Here is a 24,978-nt window from a genome sequence, read left to right as displayed (position 1 = left end):
AAGACCATCAAGCAAATAGCCTCCATAATTCACTGAGATTAACTGCTTTGAAAAGGACTCCAAGCAATCTAGCAGAATACACAATCAACTGCAAAGGCCAACCACATAGGCTTGTTTATGTACTGTAGGACAGGGTTCACACCAATACCCAACTGTGCAGTTCCAGGAACACGCAGGACGCAGAATTATAATGGTGAGACAGTGTGTTCGGATTAACTGCTCTTGACAAGCTGTGCCAGACAGACAGCTTGGACATATTGTAGGTCATACAGGACTGACTGTGCTGGATGGTGACATTTGCAGCAGTGCTGGTGTCAATCCAGGGTGTTGGATGGGGGGAAAAAGCTAGAGCACGTTGTATAGTGTAAATATAATTGGGTTGGGAAATTTGGAATGAATTATTATTATTATTATTATTATTTTTTTACAGATCTGTCTCCATATCCCCAAGTTTTAGGTAGCATGCACTCCAGAGTCCTACTGACTCATTTACAATTCACGCAAGAAATGAGCTTCATAAATTGCAGAACTCGGTTTATTTCACCAAAGGTGAGTTCAAAGACGTCTAAGCTCGCATGCAGATATGATCCAATCAGCAAACACTGAGGGATTCAGAGGTGACTGGATGAGACAAGCAGGTATAATGAAAAGGGGATGAAACTTTGACCAAGAGTATCTTATCATCATGTCCCTGCAAGGTGTGCGGGGCACAGGATCCATCCCACTCTCATCCAGTCTTCAGGCCCAGAGGAATTACATTAGCCAGGCCTTCAAAGCACAGTAACATTACTAGTTTCCTGTCCTTCCATCAAATCCCAAATAGTGTAATGATGTGACTGATGCATGTTGGTCTTCTCTGCATGTTTGATTCTTAGACATGCTGATGTCAGTAATACATGAGTTACACCAGGTTAATGAACCCAGTGATACTACAGCAGTGGTCACCAACCCTGTTCCTGGAGATCTACCCTCATGAAGACTTCAGCTCCAACCATAATTGTGCCCACCTGACCATCTAATCATTGCCTTAAGAAGTTCTCGATCAGCTAAAACAGGTGTGTTAGATCTTGCTTGGAGATGAAACCTGCAGGTAGGTAGATCTCCAGGAACAGGATTGGTGAGCACTGTAGTACAGCATACACGCTACATAAAACAATGCTGTATGTGATTCTCGCGTGTCAGGATTAAAACCCACCAAAACCCAGTACCTGGTAGGCAGGTTAAGAGTGAGAGCTTAAATTTGTTATTTGCTCCATGCCTGATAAAGGTTTTAGGGAAATGGATTATCTAACACTCTACAAGTGAACTAAACCACTTTTAACCTGATCTAGATCTTCAGGTGCAAACCAGGTGCTTCTCAAGTAGGACAAAAGACAGTAAGCGGTGGCCGGCTCCGTGGCAGTGGTCCGCATATATTTCAAGGGGAGCATTCATTGTCAATTTGCAAATGAAGGAGTAAACTCTGGAAGTTACGGATAATAAGGAGGCAGACTCTGCTCAAGAGAACAACAAAGACAGTATAACCAAGAGCAACATCTTCCACCTGTTAGTCTTAGTCTTGGATATATTCTGCTTTTGTATTTTGAAAACTGAGGCAGTTCAGGTACATGTGACTGGGGGAATGTTCACAGAACGGCATTAAAAATAACAAAATCGTTTTAAAAGAAACCAAAAAACTAAATGTCATAAATTAGGAAAAAAATGAATAAAATACGATGTTGAAAAGATCGAGCCGGAACAGAGCTACGTTGCAAGTTGCAAAGCAGAGATTCAAGGTGATTTAAGCACACCTTTACTTTTTAGTGGCTTTTTAAATTCTTTATATTATTTTTAATGCACGTCTGCTCATTTCACCCCCACAAGAAAGCAGTTCTTACAACTTCAGCTTCTACCATATTGTCCTCGTCCCCTACAAATAATCATTTAGAGGAAAGAACACAAAGAAAAGAAAATCTTGGGGGAAATTATAAATCAAAAAATATATTTATATATTTATATTTATATATATATATATATTTAGAGAGCGAGAGAGAGATATTTACGAGGTATGTATCCACAAAAAGCAGTCTTTTTTTTTTACTTTGTCCTCTCTTAATGAAGCCCCTCTTAAAACAAAATTAATAATTAATGCTAATAATTATAATAATATCAATAACAAGTCAAACTGAAATAAACTGAAATAAGGAGACAACGCTCCCTTTGACCCTGCCATTAGTCTGTTTAGCTTAGCAGTCTGAGACGAAGTCCAAAGCACCAAAGCATCCAAACCACCGGGTGGCACTGCAGCACAAGCAGATTAAAGTCCTGTTTTTTGTTTTGTTTTTTTAAATCAAATTACTGTCCGAAATCCAAAAATGAAAAACAAAAAAAAACAAAAACAAACAAACAAAAAAAAACGAGGAAAAAGCCACAAAAACCCATCTTCTACAAGTTCAGCAGAAAAAATAGTAGAAGACATGTTCGCAAGTGTTCCATTGCCCCTGGCAACCACGTCTCTAGGTTATGGCATTGATCGGGAAAGTCTCCATAGTTTCGAAAGGTGTCTTGTGCAACAAAACAAAACTCCAAGAACTGAAACAGAAGAGAGACAGGGGGAGGGGGGAGGGGCGGCAATCCTCTCAGTGATGGCTGCCTTTGCTCAGGGTCACGCCAAGTACTGCTGCATCGCTGTCTTTGCTCTGAGACAAAGAGAAAGAGAGATACTAAGAAAACCATGATCCACTACAACAGAATATCAATGTACCTGTCTACATATCCGTGTGTGTTTGTGTTACCTGTCACAGAGGTTAGGATCTGATGCCTGGGTGAGCTTGTGTAAAATATCTACAAAACCCATTTCCCTTAATTTATCCTGCCTCTCCTGGGAACCTGTAGGAACAAGAGAAAGACAGAAGGACAGAGATAGCCTCAATCACTAACAGTAGATTGTGTGATTACTACCTGAACTCACACACTGTTTTCAAACATCTGGAAGCTTGGTGATTATAAATTGCCTGTAACGAGTCAAATGTGTGTGTGCATGGTCTGCAATGGACTGGTGATCCATCCAGGGTGTATTCCATCCAGGCCTTACTCCCAGTGTTCCCAGGGTATTTGGCCCAGATCCACTGCGACTGTGACCAGCATAAAGCAGATACCCAAGCTGTATGAATGAATGAACAAATCAACGTTCCAGCCAAAAACTTCTTAGTGGGTGACGTTTATCCTGGCCTGCTGTGAGAAGTCCAGCACACTATCCAGTATAACCCAGGCTAAACAATCCTAATGTGCTTCGGGTTTAGTTCTGCTTGAGACATGGGGAGGCCAATCCTCTTTTAAAACAGACGGATGTCAGTCAGGCCTGTTCTTTTGAGGACTGTTCTCAGATCAGTCTGATTAGCACATTCAACTAGTGTTTGAGCAGCAGTTTCTACCAATTGTCTTGTTTTCTTCGTTCAAATTTTGCTGAATGTTTAGTAAAAAAATATATACAGTAAAACATTTGCTGTCATACCATTAAAAACGTTCAAAATATTAAACCATTTTCCCTTCTACCCTCACCGTCCTCCTCATTCCACACCAGATTGGAAATGCAGAAGGTGGCAGCCAGCTGCAGCTTCACATTGGAATGCCCCTGCAACAACACAAGCAAAACCAATCAAAGATCAATGTAATCAATGTCAATCAAATCTCGTGGCATTAAAACAAAAACAAATAAACACACACATGTACTGTATCTGTGAGAATCAGAAAAACGCAGGTTATACCATGTAGTACTTGACTTTCTGAAGCATGTCGTCATTTGTCATGATGAGCTCCTTGGCTGTGTTTCCGTCAGCAATGTTGGCCAGTATGCACAAAGTCTGAAAATACAAGCATGAAAGAAGCTTATTACATTTTAACCAGTTCCCCAATTAATAAGAGGTGCCAAAGCAGCAGAAATCAATTCTGAAATGATAAACAACAGTATTTCTGTGAGAGTGAGTTCTCACCTGTTCTTTCACCTCTATGCTGTGCTCTCCCTCCAGGATTAATGTGACTGCCTGCATGATCTGCTTACCATGGGAGCTCATGATCTGGTCTATGTGCTAGAAAAGACACAGTGAGAAGATTAATGTGTGTGCGCGAGAGAGAGTGAGTGAGCGAGTGAGTGAGTGAGTGAGAGAGAGAGACCGACAATGGCTGAGAAAGCTTATAATCTTGTAGGGCTACAACAAAATTATTTTCATAATTGATTAATCGGCCGATTATTTCTTCGAATTAAAACATTCAGTACCATTTTTTAATTTATTTAAAATAAAATCCATAAACTGAGTGTTACAATTATAAACTTCAGATTAAGACATACATATATATATATATATACACATACATACATACATATATATATATATATACATATACATATATATATATATATATATATATATATATATATATATATATATATACATACATATACATATATATATATACATATATACATATATATATATATATATATATATACACATATATATATATATATATATATATATATATATATATAAAATGGACAAACAGCTGTCAAATATACATATACATATATATACACATATATATATATATATATATATATATATATATATATATATATATATATATATATATATTTATACACACACACACACACACACACATACATAAAAACAGATACAAACACTACCATTTAGAAGCCGTCGAATCCGTCAAAAGTTTAGAAACACTCATTCTTTATTTATTTATTCTATTTTAGAATAATAATAAAGTAATCAAACTCTGGAGTAACACAAATTGAATTATGGGAATTATAGTGTGATAAAAATACAAAATAAATGAAAATAATTTAATATTTTAGCATCTTCAAATGTAGACCCCCTTTTTCCCTAGAATTTCCAGAAATGTATTCTCTGCATTTTCTCAACCGATTTCTTGAGGAATTTCCCTGAGATGCTTTTTAAACAATATTAAAGGAGTTCCCACCTATGCTGGACACTTATTGGCTGCTTTTCAGAATATTTCGCTCCGAGTCGTCAGTTTTAAAATAATAATTTTTTTGTAAATAAAATGTTAGTTTTCTAATGAAAGAAATTAATATGTTGGTACAATTATATTTTTATCTACAACACTTATTTCAAACATTTAATCATACATCTTCAGATCAAAAGCTTTTTAAGATCATGAGAAACATTTCAGTCAAGTGTCTCCAAACTTACATATACACATATAATAGGTTAAATATGCCTTAGTTACTTAGTTCAACATGTAATAAAACTACAGTCCTGCCTTTAGGCATATTGTTTACTTATGTTTGCTTTGATCATGGCGTTTTAATTAGACATTACAGATCTTACTTGCGCTACACTGTTTATCACCGCGTCTATACTGCAAGTGAGGAGCAATGCGGCCTCGTCACTAATAGATCACTTACAGATTACTCGTTATAATAAATGACAGAAGTGACACTGCAAGTGTAGAAATACACCATATACTGACAATAAACCTGCATGAAACGAAACCTATGAAGCAACTCACACGAATTTCCTCAACCCCTTGCAAACAGTGGAGCATTTCGGATATAAACATAAGCTCCACTTTTGCAAAGTTTACAGGTTACAATCTTCTTGGCGGCATTTGAGTGTGCGAGAGGATGTGCACAACCTGTTTATGCCAAGACGTGTAGTGTAAAGGGCTGAGCTGCAACTGGGATTCCATGCGAAGTATAAAAATACGTCTAGATGTTTTTACCCTCGTGTGGGTTGGAGCAGGTGAAAAAGTTGTTGAATATTTACCAAGCTCTTCCTGCTGAGGTGTTTCTTCCACCACACACTGGTTGTCTATTGGCTGAAGGTTCTAAGGGTTGCAAATGCCCATGGAATTTTACTAAGCAACATTACATATTATAATTGATCGACTAGTATGTTTTGTTAAAAAGAAAAAGAAAATCAGATTATTTAACAGTGTTGGTCAGAGTATCTTATGGAGGGGCGGATGAGGGATTAAAAACTCTCTGCACAGCTCTCTTGACTCTGTTTTCCAGTCTAGAACACTGGTGCATGTATATAATGACGTCTTTGTTTTTTGTTTTTTTGTGTGTGTGTGTGTGTGTGTGTCTCACTGGTCGTGTGGAGAGCAGGTTACGTAACAGTCCCAGAGTCTTCATGAGCACGTTGGAGTCAGGGTCCGAGAGGAGCCGGAAGAGTTGTTCTGTCCCCAGTGCTCTCATGATCTCCACCTTGACCTTCTGATCAGCCTGGAAAGCCATGTTCTATACACACACACACACACACATTTTACATTAGTATACAGTCTTTACAAAGACTGCCAGTAAGTTGGCGTTAAACAGCAGTTCTCACCATGAGAGCCCAGATGCCGTTGACCCTCAGTGCAGGACTGTCGCTTTGTGTTAAGCTGCATAGTAAATCAATCACTCCGGACTCCAGAATGGGCTGTGCACATTGAACGCAACATTTACAGTTAAAGCTCAATGTGGGGTTGACACATTGTGAAAGAGCTGAGTAAAAACATTTCAAGTGTGTATCCGTCCCTGACCTCTTTGCTGGGTGAAAACTCCAGCAGCAGGTTGCATAGTGTTGAAGAGGCCATGACCAGCACTTCATCTGGGGCATTCTGTAACAACTACACACACACCCACACACACCAGTCAGAGAAGCCTACGATTTTATATACAGACCCCTCCAAAAGTATTGGAACAGCAAGGCCGATTCTTTTGTTTTTGCTATACACTGAAGACATTTGGGGTTGAGATCAAAAGACGAATATGAAACAATGGATCGGAATTGTAGCTTTCATTTCCTGATATTTAAATCTATGATGGTGCTAAACAACTTAGAACGTGGCACCTTTGGTGGCAGACCACCCAATTTTTAGGTGATCAAATAAGGTGACGTAAAGTACACTTAATATTTGATTGCATATCCTCTGCCTGCAATAACTGCATCAAGCCTGAGACTCACTGACATCACAAGAGTGCTGCATTCTTCTTTTGTAATGCTTTTCCAGGATTTTACCGTACCGGGGTTGGGTGGGGAGATGCATGCTCATCTGGGTTAAAGTCTGGTGACTGACTTGGCCAGTCTAAAACTTTCACTTTTCCCTCCATGATGAAGTCCTTTGTTGTGTTGCCAGTGCTTTTTGGGTCATTGTCTTGCTGCATGATGAAGTCCAATCTTGCTAGATTGCATGCATTTGTCTTCACACGCAAAACCCAGGGCTCAAACCAAGAGTAGCGGTTCGGGGCTATTAACTGTTTAAACAATCAATCTAACAGGGCACACCTGGTCAACACCGATCACTGACATTCCAATATTTTTGATCACTTGGGTGCAAACAAAAGGTGCCATGTTCTAAGTTGTTTAACACATCTAGAAGTAAATGACAGGAAAGGAAAGCTGATATTCTGATCTTCAGAAACACTGTCTTCAGTGTATAGCAAAATAAATAAACAGACATTGCAGTTCCAATACTTTCGGAGAGGTCTGTGTGTACAGCATAGAACAGTACTAAAGCGATTTTAAAATGTCAAACCTTCATTAGCGGCTTCCACACTGCATGATCGTGGAAACTCGTCCTCAGCTGTTGTACTGACCGTGACAAACTGTGGAGACATCTGAAAAGAAAAAACACAGTGAATGGGAAACAATGAAAGTACATACTACATAGAAAGCAGTACATCTTAGGATTTTCCTTTCCCACAACACACTTGGGGGTTCGAACGGAGAAAACATTCAAATCTGCAGTGCAACAGATCAGCACCAGAGCAAGCCTACAACAGAAATGTGTAAAAACTCGAATGTGAACAGGACACGGAGCTAAACTACAGTCGATGAAGGTGAGTAAGATACCTGACTGCAGCTAAGCGGACCTTTATGCTGGACTCGGACAGGCCACTCACTATCCTGTCCATCATGTTCTCCGTCTCGGTGATCTGCAGGGAGGGAAAAAGAGATGATCCACAATAATTAAAGATTCGAAACGTATTGCTTTTCACGCAATAGACGCCTGCTACAAAAAATACCCCAAAAAGACACAGCTTTGTAAGATGAATTTTTTTAGAAATGATAGCTTCCTGTCTTCTGTTGGCTATTTGGGTGGAGCCAGCTGTGCAGTGCTGATTGGTCAAATGCAAGCTACACAAAATGAGTTGCCTACCATGTTTAAAAACTGTTTAGGTAACGTTTTATTTCAAAAGTAAAATGGCATGACTGGCACAGCAGAACATTTTGTTTTTAAACTGATGAGTCAAAGATGAAACATCCTCATGAGTGGAATCGAGGCGGGGGGGGGGGGTCTTGAAACTTGAGATTCATGTACACTAATGGCTTAATAAATTTTAATTAACATCATATTCATGGAAATAATCCAAACACATTAAAGAAGAACAGCTTCAGGCTCAGACTGCTTCCATTCTGCTGTATATTCACGTTTAGTCATTTGGCAGATGAGCTTATTCAGTGATTTGCAAAATTTGAAAAAAGGCTGATCTCTAAGGATTTATCTAAACCAAGGATAACCTGAAGCGACTACTTTTGCCTTACGCCAAAACAGATACACTATATGGCTCAAATTATGTGGACACCTGACCATCACACTCATATGTGGTTCTTCCTGAAACTGTTGCCACAAAGTTGGAAGCACACAATTATCTAGGATGTCTTGTGTGCTATAGCATTACAATTTCCCTTCACTGGAACTAAGAGGCCCAAACCTGTTCCAACATGACAATGCCCCTGTGCACAAAGTAAGCTCCATGAAGACATGGCATGCTAAGGTTGGTGTGGAAGAACTCCTACACAGATCCCTGACCTCAACCCCCCTGAACACCTTTGGGATGAACTGGAATGCTGACTGCACCCCAGCCCTCCTCACCTGACATCAGTGCCTGACCTCACTAATGCTCTTGTAGCTGACTGAACTCAAATCCCCACAGTCACGCCCCAAAATCTAGTGGAAAGCGTTCTCAGAAGAGTGGAGGTTATTAGAACAGCAAAACAAAAGGGGACTAAATCTGGAATGAGATGTTCTACAAGCACATATGGGTGTCCACATACTTTTGGCCATACAGTGCAAACTGCACAGTTTGCAACACTTCTGTTATATTGTTCAGGGAATTTGGGACAGAAAATGGCTAACCTTTTTCCTAATGTCTTCATCGTTTGAGCCGAGAGAGGCGTAAAGTTTGAAGGCTGCTTGCCTCAGTTCGTGCGCATGTTTCAAGTCGTGATCCAGCTAGAGAAAGAGAGAGACAGAGAGAGAGAGAGAGAGAGAGATTATCTAAGGAAAATATCTGATGATCTATTTAATCATGCCACAGTCTCTCCTTAATCAACTTAAATGTGCTCCTCATTGTTCACTGTACTCACAGCAGCTTTCCCCGTAGAGTATAATACATACACCTCTACATAAGTCAGTTATTTATGGGTTATAAATGTTTTACGAAACCTTTAAATGTTAACCTTTAAATGGCAATGAATAAATGAAAATCAGTGTTTGTGTGTCTCACCCTCTTGATGTCGGTGATGGCGCTGACCGAGCTGGGGTATTTGAAGTAGTCGGCGAGCATGGCCACCAGGTGATCCGTGACGCTCGCTATCCTCTGGAGTTCCACATCAGGCTCCATCAGGTAGGCCAGCGTCTCCGCCCCCTCCACCCGCTCCTCCAACAACCGGTCCTTACTGCACATGCGCACCAGGCACGGTAGAGTCTGTGCACACACACACACATACACACACACACACACACACACACACACACACACACACACACAGACACACAGACACACACACACAACAGCCATGGGCAAGCCGAATAAATATACGGAAGTAAGAAAATTCACATTTACAGAAAATGTTTGGACATGTTTGATGTCCTGGCCTTAGACCACTTGCCTCAGACCATGACAATTTAAATGATCCCTAATGAATTTGTTTCTATGTGATTTCTGATTTGACACAATATAAAAATAACAGATATAGTAACATATATAAAGGTAGTAGTAATGGCTAATCTTAAAGATCATCAGAATCGCTTTCTCTTTTTTTTTTTTAGACAAATAAGAGTCGTATCTCTGCACACAAGCATCGGGTGGAGCTTGATGTATGAAGATGGAATGTTGGAAGCGATTCATATAATATAGCTCCAGTGTGCTCTGTACGTTATTTTTGTTTTAAATTGAAAGACAAAAAGAATACAAGTTTAGTACAATAAATAGCTATTCTTCGCTTGGGGTCAGAGCACAGGGTCAGCCATGGAGGAGAGGGGGTTAAGGGCCTTGCTCAATGGCCCAACAGCAGCAGCAGAGCTGAGATTTAAACTCACAACCTTCTAATCAGAACCCAGAACCCTTAACCTTAACCAATCAGCCATTACTACCAGCTCTGGAATTGTTTTTTTGTGTGTGTGTGAAATAAAAACGATAATAATGAACCAACTGGCAAGTGTTCACAATGCTGAACTGGTAGCTATAAGCTTCCCTTATGTCTTAGCTGTATTATGTATGTAGCAAATATGTCTTGGTACATTTTGAGAAAGGCGAAAAATTATATTAAACTGAAATTTTTTGGCACAACTCTGTTGTGACACTCATGCAGTGTCTTGGGCTACCTTTAGTGTGATACAGCAGTCATCTGTCCTGATGGCTCCTGCTCGACACATGTAAGTTAAACTGGGGAGGGAGAGAGAGAGAGAGAGAGAGAGAGAGAGAGAGAGAGAGAAAATGAAACAGTAGAATCTTAACCAGTAGAGGGCAGTATACAACTAGAGATCATTTAAAGCGCACCTATTATGGTTTTGAGTCCCTAATTTTGTTTTAAAGGTCTCATACAATAGATTTACATGTATCGAAGGTCAAAAAAACACTTTAACGTGCTCATAATTTAAACTGCAGCATTACCTTTTTTCCCCCCAGTGTAAAAAACGACTCGTTAAATGATCCGTTCTAAAGGATTCATTCTAAACTCCTCCTTTCAGAAAGCATACTCTGCTCTGATTGGTCAGATGTCCCAGTCTGTTGTGATTGGTCTATCGCTCTAAGCGTGCAGCTGATGAAGACCAGAGGCAGGGCTTTTTGTTACAAACCTACGTATGTTAGTACAGGAAGTAAGTCTGGAATTACTAACGACTCGTTTCAGCTGTTCAGAATCGGTTCCTTCTTTTGGGAGTCAGTAACTCCGTTTGTCGTGAGCTTTGATTTTTGAAAGTTTGCAGACTTGTTTACATTCACAAACAGCTCTATAACACACTACATGAAAGGTAATATTTGAAAAACCACAATTAGTGCACTATAAAGAAGCAGTATGCTTAATGCCTGAAATATTCCCAAATTATTCTCCCACAAGTAGAGGACAAGAACAATCAGTGGTCAGTGTGTGACTCTCACCATTTGGCTGCTGTCAGCTGCATTTCAATGGGTTTATCTCTTTGCATCATTCGCACAAAAACCTGAGAGAGCAGCTCGCCGTCCACCAGCACTGCAAATTACACACACCATTAACATTTACAAGCCTGACTGAGTGAATGCTAACAACAAAAATTGAGAAAAGGCAGTGACTCTCTCACCATTCACCAGCGTCATGGAGACCTGAGGGTTCTCGTATGCAAGGACGGAGAAACATTTTAACGCCTGCATTCGTACCTGCAGAGGGGAGAGCGAGAGAGGGTGACTGATGGTCTGCCATGGTTTAACACCATAGCATTACTATTCTATTTTGTGCGTGTGTGTGTGTGTGAAGTCTCATGCGAGGTACCTTATAGGATGGTGACGTGAGCAGTGGCGCGATGTTCTCGATTGCAGCATTGTTGAACAAAACTGTCTGATGCTCTGGAGTCTGAACAAAACACAGACATGTAAAAAGCCTAGAAGACCTAAAGCAGGGTTTAAAACTGCACACCTAAGGAATAACGCAAGGGGGACAGCACTTAAAATAATCCATTTAGGTCAGTGTTCTGTTCAAACTCTGTTCAACAAACAGGTCCAAAAGAACGAAACTGCCTAAAAATAGTAAAAGACTGTATTAAAGTAATGGTTTAGTGATCTCTATATTTACTACCAGGCTTGTTTGACATGGAAGGTCAAGTCATTTTCAGTAAATACCTGTCCAAATCATATTATTATGTATGGAACTATGGAATCTCATATTTAAACCGAAAGATTGTAAGATAGGACTGATGGTTTATCATCTGTATATTTTTTTTACTGTTATGTGGAACTATATCTCCTGCAAATCTCCCAGCTTTAGGACACACTTTTATAGGTCTTTAGAGCAATTCCATAGAGGAGTGCTTCTGATCCCATAAAGAGTCTTTTAGTCTCTGATTCTTTAGCCATTTTTTTTTTTTTTTTGCTACGGTCCAAATGAGTAAAGACTTTTACTCTAATAAACTGAATAAACCACAAAATCTCTCCCCATTTATGGGTTTGTGGGTTACTTTGTGCAAACAATATAATTGGGTATTACTGTGGTATATAATATCACTCTATCAATCTATCTAATATCACTCTTTTATTATTAATCTAAAAAGAAATTGGGAGGAAAATAATGGGAATAATATACTCCAAACGTGTCACAAAAGTACATCCTGGGCAATTAGAAAATTAGTATAGTATAGTGAGGCTGCAGAAAAAAAATCAGCTTCGAAGCTGCAGTCATATTTTTTCTTGGGCTATTGTTATTGTTATATTGATATTATTATTATTTGGCAGGGGTTAAATGTCACTTAAATTCAGCAGAAAGTGTTTTCATGTTTTAACACATATACAGTGACACCTTCTGACGGTGCGGTAAATTATAAATGTCAGTATGTAGAGAGAGAGACAGAGTGTGTGTGTGTGTGTGTGTGTGTGTGTGTGTGTGTGTGAGTGTGAGACCTTGCAGCAGTGAGAGAAGATCTGGGTGATGTACTCCTGTGTGCGTTGGGACCGGCTCAGCAGAGACATCAGGTGAGGGATCACAGTGGGGTCCTAATGAGAAGAACAGTGGATGCACACGAGTAAGTATCGTCTGAACATGCCAGTGTTTACTTATCTACATCTGGGCTCGTTTATCAAAGTATTAATACAATTCCATGGATATGATCTTATGTGATGTAGAAATCAAGTAACAAGCATGTGTGTACTAGTATTAGTGTGTACAAGTTTCACTTCATCCATTACAGTAGTGTTTGGGACTTTCAGTCATGCCTGGGTAAAAAGGACAGGTTCAGGTTTTTCAGTAGTGAATGAGTAACAGGTGCAAAGAATCACAATACACAGCGGACAGTACATTTGACACAACCACAGCAACAAAAAGTTTGCATTAGTAGATAAATTCCCAATGACTAAATATGGATCACATATGATTTTGCAGTAAAATAATCATACTGACAATCATCAATAAATGATCAACAGGTTAATTATAATGGGGACTTTCACATCTCTGGTCTAGTATTATTCTATAGTTCTCTATACGAGTGGCTTTCACATAGGGCCCGAGGACCCCTGGGGGTGGTTTTATTTATTTATTTATTTATTTTCTGTTTTATTACACCGGTGGAAATCCCAACCCTCCGTTATAAAAGTTATTATATTTGTTATGAAGTTCTCGTTTTCATTTATGGCATTTGGGCCTTTATCCAGAGCGAGTTACGTTTATCCCGTTTAAACAGCTGAGCAGATGGGGGTCTTGTTGGTAGTGCTGGGATATGAATTCGTGACCTTCCGATCAGTAGACCAATGTCTTAAACACTGAGCTAATACTTCCCCTTATAGTTATTAGCCTGTTTAACCTGTCACTCGAACTGAAATGGTGTAATTCAAACCTCAGAAAACTCGAAAGCAAGTTATAATTAACGTCAACTTAGACCTAATGTGCTGCGTTGTGGGACAGTTAATACTATGGTTCCAATAAATAGGCACAATATTATTGTACACACTTGAATAACGAGCCTAATATTCGAAAAGCTGAATTATGTTCGTTATGAAATAAATCCGTCTCAAAAGTTGCAGAGCCGATGATTCATATACATGTGCACTGTAAACAGTAGTGTCTGTTGCACTCTCGCTTCTAGACTGTACCATAGAGCGAGTCTGCTAAAACCAGTTACGTTGCGATGTGGCTTATGAACTGCTATTATTACTTGTAAGACTAATGACTGATGGCTAACTGTATAAGGATATTTGAGACTATCGTCTCAGTGGAATTGCGCAGCTCTTTCACAAGCGCCTGATTTAAGATGATTTCCGATTAACTGGTGCTGGTGGTGAATTGGAATATTTAGGAAACAATTCTCCGTCCACATTTAGGATTGCTCTAGTCGGTGCTTTATAGATGTAGCCTGGGGTTTTAATTCTAATGCACAACACCAGAGTAAAGGATGCAACAGTATTTACTGTAAGTGGTTAATTTATTATGCATCGTTATCTTAAGTTATATACAAAGTACAGCAATAACACGAGTAGCAGGCAACAATGCTCTTCAAACGTAAAGTGAGCGCTGCTCCATGTCATCTTACCGTGTAGAGTAGCTGCACCGGCGTGACAGGACTGATGAAGACTGTTCTTAAACAGCGCAGACAAGCCTCGATAAACACCAGGTCAGGACACAAGAGACCTGCCACATGGGACACGAGTTATCATCATTTTACTAGTACAGAGCTTTGAGCGGGAACAAAACAGCAGTGGAAAAGAGAACGAGACAGAGAGAAAAGGACAGAGACCTTGGAGTAGGGCGGGGATGATGTGACAGTCCACCAGGGACTTGATGTTGTTCTCGGTGCCCATGGCCAGGCTGCCTAAAACTACTGCGCACTCTGTCCTCAATTCTGCACTGGACGAGCTCTGCTGGAGTAAATACAGGAGCCTACACACACACACACACACACACACACACCCCTCAAATGTTATACAACAGTTCTTACATTATAAAGTACAGGGTGTCCCAGAAGTCTCCATACATAGGCAAAGTTAATACTGTTTAGCAAAATGTCTTCCAAAATTGTTCACACACAGTTTTATATATATACACGCCTTTGACAAAAGAAGAACGTATTGAAATCATTCTCATGGCTGGATCGGGAAGCTGTCACAAAGTTGCGATTTACTATAACAGGAAACATGGCAAGCACATCACACACTCACTCACACACACACACACACAGACACACACACACACACACACACACGCACGACACTGCTGCCACACTTATTAACAAATTCAAAAAGACTGGAAGTGTTGGAGTCCAACCGGGAAGTGGACGTCCACGAACATCCACTGACGAAGGCACAACCGACGTGGTGCAAACATAGTCCCCTGTGTATGGAGACTTTTGGGACACTGTACTTTATCCACTGCTTTACATGATAATAAATGAAACACAGCCAGTGTCAGTCAGCTCAATGTCATTATTACTGCACAGATTGTTAGCAATCCTTCCTGTGCTCCACAGCACCATGTGCTCCTGTATTAAAAAATATTCTCTACAATTATTAGAAAAGGGCCGTCCACTGGTGAACTGGAGTTCGGCTGCTGTCACAGCAAAATATTTCAGCGGCTTGAACTGAGTGCTCGAAAATACTGTAGCACAGCCAACCAACAGCCATAGTTCACCAACTCAACATGACGCACCTCGTTCTGCCAACATCACATGCGTTTATGTAAATTATTTACTTGAAGGCAGCTCATCAAGAAGAAAAGCATTTTCACAGACGTTTGCTGATTTTAGCATGACGACAGGTAATATGTTTAACAATACTTGGATAGAGAAGTACACACTTGTTAAAAAACCCCCAGATGTTCAGGGTAGAGGTCGATCCATAGTGGGTTTTACCAATACCGATAACTAAGTCGGGCAGTACCTGCCCCGATTAATCAACTGATAGATTTTAAAATTTATACCGAATAAAAACATAACACTCAAAGTAAAATACTGCTGAGCAAACGTCATTACAAAAATAAACAGTACTGACTGTACCATGAAAATACACTGTACCTTTTTTTGAACCAAATAAACTTATAAATATTAATTATTAATAAATATGAAAGTAAATAAAAGATACACATCCAAACTGAACCAAAAAGTAACACTCCAAATAGCAAATAAAAACAGAGACATCCAAAAATGAGTAAAAAAAAAAAAAACACTTCAAATAACACAACAAAGTTGGTCAGTGATAGTTTTTATTTCGTCTGTAGAGGCCGCTCTCGTATGGACCCTTCTCAACTGCTCCCACAACAGGGAAAAACTATCGATTTTCTTCAATAACCGTCGTTCCAGCAATTGGCTATTGGTGCCGATTAATCAGCAAAACCGATCAACCTATCGACCTCTAGTTCAGAGTCCATGACACTAGTCAAAAGTGGAGAAAGTGAAGTGCCACTATAAAACAAAACACAACCTCTTTAAATTGATGCATCTTATTCACTTTCAGGAATGAATCACTATTGGTAGTCAGGTAGTCCAGAAATTTTATCTTTCTAAACCCCTGTATGTGTAAAATGTACAAAAACAGGAATTTGTGAAAACGATGACGTCATGCACACGTATATTACGTGTTCAGTCTATAGGCATGCGTGTGAGACATTCACAACTACAGGACTGTGTTTATGCTGCTCAAGATTTTGAGTTTAATGACGCTTCTCCAGCAACGTGTAGATTTTCTGCATCACTATACATATAAATACAGAAAGCAGACTGACTGCCAGTGTCTCACTATTTGCTTTGTATTTGCCGATTTTGTTCCATTTTGGTACAACGACGGTCAATTTAGTACTTAAAGATGCACTTTAAATTTCGATTTTCTTCAGTATTTAAAAATGAACAAGCTTTGTTAACAGAATTCTGACCTGGAGCACAAGAAAAGCTAAAAGATGGGGTTGAAGACAGAAAAATCCATTTTCACAAATTGAAAAAAAAACCTTTATGCCCATTTCATGTACATTAAATTATATTACATTAGGGACGTCTCAGCATTTATTAACCAAGAAAAATAAGCTGAATCTATGCTGGACAAGCATGAGTTTTCACAACTCCTTATGACAATGAATGATATTCCAGTCTAACTATCGAGATTCTAAGTAACTGGAGACAGAACTACTTTTTGTACTCCATGTAGATCATAAACCGTTGAAATCGGTTGAGAAATGTAAACGTTATTGTGCTTTTTAGCAAGAACTACAGCTCCCCAGTTTACTTGTATATGTTTATAGGGCAGTCTTGCCTGGATCAATATGGCTGACAAGTGACATCGCCACCTACTGGCCTGGCATGCATAATACAGCGTTTTTAGTCGTTTCCGCTGATTGTTTTGACAGCGTTGTCATCTTTACGTGAAACTTTTCTGTTTTTAGTATATCATTGTCGTGTAAATGTACCCTAAAACACTAGATAGCTGTGTCTGCCCATACGTCTCAGTCTCGATCCTGAAATTACACCATCACGGTCATTTTACACTGAATTGTTAACATTAGCAGGTAGAGACTCATTTATAGGTCAGTTCAGCCACAGAGCTACAGTATTAGAGCAGTGTGCTCACAGTATGAAGCTGTGAGTCCTGGGTATACGATATTATTAGCACACAACTACTACACATCTGTGTGCACAAAAAGCAGCCGCTGCTATATTCAGCCGTGTCGGTGTACCATGCGATTCTGGGAACTGAATGAAGTGGCTCCACCTACCTGGGCACGGCTCCCAGAACAATCAGGTTGGCCTTCTGTTTGTTGTTTCCAATCACAGCATTCTTCATGTCACTGTTGAAAACAATACAGTTTTATAAAGTTACACTGAAAATACTCTGACCAGGACGCATATTGATAAGAATTCATCAGGTCATCTCTACCAACATTACTGCACAGATCAGTGCAGAAGAGACTGGGCCCAGGTCTGACTGTACACACCCTAGCTACCATTTAAACGCTACACAGCTCCAACCATCCATCCATCCATCCATCCACTTTCAGAAAACATTTAGTAGTAAAATACTCTTTGTAATCAAATGTGAAATGAAGCGACTATCAGTGATGCCTCAGCAGATCTATAGAGTTTTATCCACTTGGCTGATACACAAGGAAAACCACTTCCTGTTTACAAATTTGAGTTCAGCAAAACATTAATATTAGTTAAATCCGTCCGTGCAGGATTTTGCTGAGTTTTTTGTGATTGTTGCGGCCAAAAATTAGTTTTTTGTGCCTTTTTTTTTTGGAAAACCACTCGAAGTGGCAAAATTGCAACTGCACAAAACTGTTTTGCACGCTCTTTCGCAGTGATGCTAGTAAATGAGACCTTTTAGCTGTATTCATGTTCGAAATACGTGAATCGAAGAGGGCTTTGGCTCTCAAGACGCTTCCTGTCCAAAATCTAAGGCAAATCTGCAATAATTTGGAAAAATTGCGAGCTCCTCCCAATATTTCCTTGATTTTGTATTCATTTCTGTGACAGGACTGATAAAGCCTTGACTTAATGTAGTCCAGTGTTAACACACTGATACTTTATAAAATTTTTATATGTATGAATTTTGCAAAAAAAAAACTCTGCAATCCATGAAAACACAATCCGTAAAACTAGTCTGGTTCATTAATGCTGTCTCCATTGTGTAGCGTAATCACAAAGTGTACACATCTATCTTCATACAGCCATATATATCTTCCTAACATTTTTCTCTATTGTTTGAATATATATAATAAAATCAGTGGTTATAAATCTAAAACACTGCCTGAGATTTTTTTTTATTAAATAATTGCAATTTCATTTCTTATAACAGAGCGGAAAAGTACTGATGAAGCAGATCGTTAGCAGACGGTTAACCGTAACTAGAGCTCCGAGCTAAAAATAAAGCTGAAAAGATCACGCACGTTGACAACACAGGAGCATACACACATACACACACACGCTAGTGAAACATGAATGTGAACTATCACACATACACACACACTGGTCACCTCACACTTCTACACCCACAGGTAGACATCGGTATGGGCTAACCGTTAACCGGCCAGGTCCGAGGAGGACGAGCGCACAGACGTGCCACTGTATACTCACATGACTCCTTGCAGCACTTTCTGTGGGTCGGGGTCGAACAGCCGGTCAACATAATGACGACTGGTGGCTGTGACTTCCTGCATAGTGACAAGACAACAATCACAAATCAGTGCATTTACCCCAGTTCAAAACTCAGAGCAGAAAACAGCTCAGAGAGGCAGAGCAGCGGGACGTGAGCTGGAAAACCCCCATTCTGCCCACCGCTTGCCCTGAATCCAGCCATCGCCAGCTCTCTTGGGCAACGAAATGAAGCTCTGACACTTGAGAACTCTGTTTTTGCGTTCATCAGTGGACAGAAGTTTCTAGAAGGAATGGGACCACTGAGATCACTTCCTATACGGGAACTCCAGACTGCACCTTCGGTTACTGCACGCAACTTTGGGGTGACCATGGACAATCAGCGGTCCTTTTCCTCTCACAGTGCTAATCTGACACGCTCATGTCGATTTCTCCTTTACAACATCAGAGGGATTCGGCTATTTCTATCCATACAGGCCACTCAGGTGCTGGTTCAGTCTCTTGTCATTTGGAGACTGGATTACTGCAACTCGCTCCTGGCAGGTCTTCCTCTGGGAGCCATTTGACCTCTGCGACTGATCCAGAAAGCAGCTGCACGACTGGTTTTCAACCTTCCTAAGTTCTCCCACACCACCACATAGAACTCTGCTTGCCTACAAAGCCAAAAATGGACCAGCACCCACTTACCTCAAATCACTTCTCACACCCCGCACTGCAACACGCTCCCTCGGATCCTCTAGCACCGCTCGACTGGACCCACAAGTAAGGCATGCATCAAGACTCTTCTCTGTTCTGGTACATAGGTGGTGGAATGAACTTCCCCTAGATGCCTGAAAAGCTGAGTCACTGACGGTCTTCAAACCACGTCTAAAGATCTACCTCTTCCTAAAGCACTTAAATTATCACTTCTCATTAAAAAAAAAATTAATTGTTGTCTGTGTGTTTTTCTTACTATATTACTTCCCAACTGTGAACTATGCAATATTCCATCCATCTCTTATCAATAACAACATAATGTAGCACTGCTAGCTGGGTAAAAATAAAATTCTGCACTATGTATATTTATTCATTTATTACTATTTGTTGCTCACCCTCTACTGTGAACTGTGCAATATTCCATTTGTCACTTATCTGTATATAAATGAGGTGTTTCTTATTCATCTGTAACAACACTGAGGTGTTCATAGTGTACATATTACCGTTACTATTTTTTTTTACTACTATTATTCTTATTTTTCTATTCATTTATATTAGACATTTTTTCTATTCTATTCTTTCTTATCTGTTTTGTGTAATTGAGCTGCTGTAATGAGGGAATTTCCCCAGTGTGGGATCAATAAAGTTTATCTTATCTTAACAGAGTTGTAACCCTCTTACCCCTTAGTTCCCACAGTATTATGTCCCACAACCCTATATTCCCCATAGAAACAGCACGCCAACCCTGAGTTCCCAGGCCAAAATTGGCCACAAAATCAACATTTTAATTTGAACATTTTTAGGCCTTGAAACAACTTATAATTATGTATTTGTGTAATATTACTTTGAAAATGAAGCAGTTCAGTGTTTTTACTCCACTTAGAGCACAATTCTTAACTAGAGAAATGACGAAAAATGCTCGCTAAAATCCTTATACTCATTTAGAAGTACCATACGAGCATCAGCGTGGTCAATGCCTTTGAATAAATTCAAGTAAATAATAAATAAATAAATAAATGCATTTTAGTGCCAAAAGTCAAGTTTCTGGTGATAATCAGACCTGCAGGTAGTGTTTTCACGAATGCACAGAGATGGTCAGGTTATGACTCCAGACCCCTGCAGTGTCAGTCGCACTGGTTGATGCTGAAGATGAAGACGGATCAGGGTCTGAATCAGGAGAGTTTGCGTCTCTATCGGTTTCGGTTTCAACATCGCCTGAACTTTCACTGCTGTCACTATCTAGAATCCTGATTAGCTTTTCGCTTTGGCATTTTTAGTTCACTTCTACTATTACACCAATATTCACGCTTGGATCTTCATCGTAATGCTGGCGTAATAATGTAATCACGTGGTGACGTCATGACGTCATCAACCTTCCAGGTTAAAAAATAATAATTAAATAAGTAAGGAATCATAGCAGAGTAATGCCGGTACACCGGCCTTACGGGGATAACGTTTACACTGTAAAGCCGCTATATCAGCCTTACGGGTATTTGGCATAGACGACCAAGCCGGTATATCGTCCTTACGGGAATAGATCAAAGACGGGCAAGCCGGTTTTTCGGCCATACGGGGTAAGAGGGTTAAGGCTGAAGGTATTCTCAGTTCGTCACCTAGTGAACCAGTATCGGGATGTATTTCTTGATGGAGACTTCTGTAAGTCGCTCTGGATAAGGGCGTCTGCCAAATGCCACAAACGTAAATGTAAGCGTAGTGGTCTGAACCTCTGGAACAAACACTCAGGCTCAAATATCAACCCTGGCATGTCATCTTACATAAGCACTAATATACGCATGAGGCCAAATCAGCTGATGTTTTGGAAACACAGCCTTCTTGTATGTCAAATAGTGTGACTGCGGCATAAACAAAAACCTGCGGCCGAGTTTGAACGACAAGGACGAGAGATCTGCGTTAAAGTCTTATCGAGATCAGGACGACTGCCGTGGGTCACATGACGCTTGTGAGAGTCACGTGACACCAACAGCTCCGACACTGCTAAAACTATTATCTACAAATGACAACATGCATAACGGCTCACGATAATGTCCACTATGCTTTTAGCCGTGAACACAAAACGGTCCAAGTTGTCCATTTTGGAAACGGTGTACTATACTAACCACAGATCAGCTTCCACTGACTTCGAAAGCCACGGTAATGACGGCTTCGAGTCCGATACAGAGTGAAGTATGACTTGCAACTTTGTGTTGCATTAATGTTTCATTCTGCAGAATTGCTGACCCTGTGTACACCTGGTTACTTCAAGTGTCGTGCGTGTGGAGTGCATCCTGAGGCACGCGTGGTCACTTGTAGTCAAACAGCCGGCTGATTTGATATATAATGTACTGGGTGGAGGTTGGCACACCGAGCGGTTAATCCTTATCCCGGTATAACGCTTGTACTCAAATCACATGACACACTCAACAGCAAACAAGATTCTCTCTTTATGTTGATAATCACCATTCAGATTTAATAATAATAATAATAATAATAATAATACACAATCCAAATGATACTGAAAATGGCATCATGCAAAATGGCACTGTACCTGGTTCCATCTCCGTGCCTGTTCAGGTTTTATCCGGGTTCTCCGGTTTCTTCCTACTTCCCAGAAACATGTTCTTGACTCTTGCCTTGACTCTAAATTGTTATTAGATGTGAACGAGTGTGTGAGTGCAAGCGTACGATGCCCTGCGATGGCCTGGCTTCACATGAGGTTGTATTCCCACCTCACAACCAGTGTTCCCGGGACAGGCTCCAAATCCACCACAACTCTGTCCGAGATAAAGTGGTCACGGAAATACGGAAGGATGTACGAATGGAAGTACGGAAGGATGTACGAATGGAAGTACGGAAGGATGTACGAATGGAAGTACGGAAGGATGTACGAATGGAAGTACGGAAGGATGTACGAATGAAAGTACGGAAGGATGTACGAATGAAAGTACGGAAGGATGTACGAATGGGAGTACGGAAGGATGTACGAATGAAAGTACGGAAGGATGCACGAATGAAAGTACGGAAGGATGCACGAATGAAAGTACGGAAGGATGCACGAATGAAAGTACGGAAGGATGTACGAATGGAAGTACGGAAGGATGCACGAATGGAAGTACGGAAGGATGTACGAATGGAAGTACGGAAGGATGTACGAATGGAAGTACGGAAGGATGTACGAATGGAAGTACAGAAGGATGTACGAATGGAAGTACAGAAGGATGTACGAATGGAAGTACGGAAGGATGTACGAATGGAAGTACGGAAGGATGTACGAATGGAAGTACGGAAGGATGTACGAATGGAAGTACGGAAGGATGTACGAATGGAAGTACGGAAGGATGAGTCCCCAGGCACAATTTACGCTTGCGTTCACACACTCGTTCACATCTAATAACAGTTTAGAATGAAGTCCACCTTCCAGGATGTTTTTTTGGGGAAGTGAGAAGAAACCCAAACAGGCACAGAGATCAAACCAGGGACAGGGATAGGGCTGGGAGATATGACAAAAATATCATATCATGATACACGAGGACATTTCTACAAATACACTATGCAGATCACGATACATTATTTAGCTAACAAACTGTCTGCAAAACAGTAAAATAAACAAACAAAAAAAAAACGTTAAACTGAGATCTGCGCTACTTTTCTTTAATGCCGACAAAGAATATTAAATAAATAATTAGATTACGTCAAATCGACAGCATGCATTCAGTACCTTTTAATTTGGAATTATGAAAAAAATTACATCACCATACCAACAATATCTCAGAACAATGTATCGCGTAATCATTTATCATGATACCGCTATATCGCTCAGCCCTAAACAGCATCCGTGATGTCCTTTGAGCATCATTTGGACGGTATATTATTTGTATACGGATGGACGTAAGGATGGATGGATGATTTAATAACCCACTGAAAACTCCCCTCACAGAATTTGTAATGGTTTTAATGGGAATTGTATTGGTTTTAATGGAAACTGTAATAGTTCCTGTGAGTCTCTACTGGTAATTTGTTGCCTTCTGTTGGTGGCATATTATATCTAGAGGATACCATTAAGAACCAATAATGGTAATGGTTTTAATGGTTAGATGACGGTTTGTAACGGAATTTGTTGTGAAAACCATTAGAATGTCTGTGATCGTTTCTATTGGGGTTTTTTTCAGCAGGGTAACCGGTTTGATAACAGATGGGAAATAAGATGTTCACGTATTTGTATAAAACGATACTAACGTTGCATCATATGTATATATATATATATATATAGAGAGAGAGAGAGAGAGAGAGAGAGAGAGAGAGAGAGAGAGATAGACACACACACCACAAGCAAGTCCCGCTAAATTCCAAATAACGTCCTACTTCCTATATAAGTGCACTACGGAGGGGACAAACTGCGCGGTCCTGTAGTCTATGTAGTGCACACTATAAGTGCAGTATGGAGCGGTTTGGTACTCAGAGCTACCGCTTTTCTCTTCCTCAGAGTAGTGGAGCAACAGGACAGGGGGCGTTTCCACCTCCACAGCGCTTACTTACTTTCACTTAGCCTTCCAGTCTGACAGCTGCATAGCAACAACTCACATATTACTTCCTTTAAGGCCAGAGAAAGCTATATATCCTCCAAAATGCGAATGTACTAATATTTTACCTGAAACTAAGCGGTCCACTTAAGCTCCTGCTAGCTATCCTGCTAAGCAGCAACAAGCGTGTAAAGTAACAACTTCATAGCTACTAGCAAGACTAGCTAACTCAGGAGCTAACTCTAATCCAGGTTCTAATCCCTGACTCATTCATTTTACACCCAAAGTGGGAATATTTCTACGGACTAAATGAAGTAAACGAGTGGAAGACGGAAGAGTGCCACAGCATCCTCTCCGCCCCGCGCCGGTACATGAACTCATTCCGGGTGACCGTCAGCCAACCTCTCGCCTCCCCACAAACACACACAGCGTAAGCCCGCTAGCTGGACCCGGACAACCGTCATAACAAATACGCTCGGGTCTGCCATGTCGAACATCGTGCACGCATAAAAGGCTGAGTTTTGTTACTGACAATGCGACAGAAACTCACAGATAACACGCTGATGCGTAGAGGGGCCTCCAGCAAGCACGCCATCTCTCTCTCCCCCTGAGCGAGAGACGATCCGCAGACGCACTTTCCACACGATCCGCCCCGACCTGTCATCTACATCTGGCGCCGGTCACTTTAGTCTAGACTGAATAATAATAATAATAATAA

The 24,978-nt window shown here is 40.3% G+C and overlaps 1 protein-coding gene across 3 annotated transcripts; it reads right to left on the bottom strand.

Moving 5' to 3' along the window:
- Positions 1-3: 3 nt before the first annotated feature.
- armc8 (armadillo repeat containing 8) lies at positions 4-24,890 on the bottom strand. 3 transcript variants are annotated; one of them, XM_053626684.1, is made up of 22 exons: positions 24,811-24,890; positions 19,030-19,106; positions 17,670-17,741; positions 14,710-14,852; positions 14,506-14,603; positions 12,884-12,976; positions 11,763-11,843; positions 11,575-11,650; positions 11,396-11,486; positions 10,621-10,681; positions 9,521-9,721; positions 9,151-9,246; positions 7,863-7,945; positions 7,546-7,627; positions 6,550-6,636; positions 6,354-6,446; positions 6,116-6,265; positions 3,972-4,067; positions 3,747-3,842; positions 3,541-3,613; positions 2,775-2,868; positions 4-2,678 (listed from the first exon to the last, which is right to left on the bottom strand). In XM_053626684.1, exons 1-22 carry the CDS (start codon positions 24,853-24,855, stop codon positions 2,645-2,647), a joined length of 2,022 nt encoding a protein of 673 aa, XP_053482659.1. In that variant the 5' UTR covers positions 24,856-24,890; the 3' UTR covers positions 4-2,644. The 3 variants fall into 3 exon arrangements, with proteins under 3 accessions (XP_053482659.1, XP_053482660.1, XP_053482661.1); XM_053626685.1 differs by having other exon boundaries at positions 19,030-19,877; positions 24,811-24,853; XM_053626686.1 differs by lacking the exon at positions 24,811-24,890 and adding an exon at positions 19,735-22,340.
- Between the last annotated feature and the right edge of the window lie 88 nt (positions 24,891-24,978).

The sequence above is a fragment of the Ictalurus furcatus genome, chromosome 6, assembly GCF_023375685.1.
Source record: "Ictalurus furcatus strain D&B chromosome 6, Billie_1.0, whole genome shotgun sequence".
Taxonomy (NCBI): domain Eukaryota; kingdom Metazoa; phylum Chordata; class Actinopteri; order Siluriformes; family Ictaluridae; genus Ictalurus; species Ictalurus furcatus.
The sequence above is the reverse complement of the archived record's forward strand: the minus strand, read 5'-3'. Positions and strand labels throughout refer to the sequence as shown.

Bases quoted from the DNA above. Each gene is read 5' to 3' on its own strand.
- armc8 (XM_053626684.1), bottom strand. From the start codon at position 24,855: ATGGCGTGCTTGCTGGAGGCCCCTCTACGCATCAGCGTGTTATCT. The intron at 7,628-7,862 runs GTATCTTACTCA...TTTTCTTTTCAG, and splicing joins GTCCGCTTAGCTGCAGTCAG to ATGTCTCCACAGTTTGTCAC. The intron at 4,068-6,115 runs GTGAGACACACA...TGTCTTTTCTAG, and splicing joins ACCTGCTCTCCACACGACCA to CACATAGACCAGATCATGAG.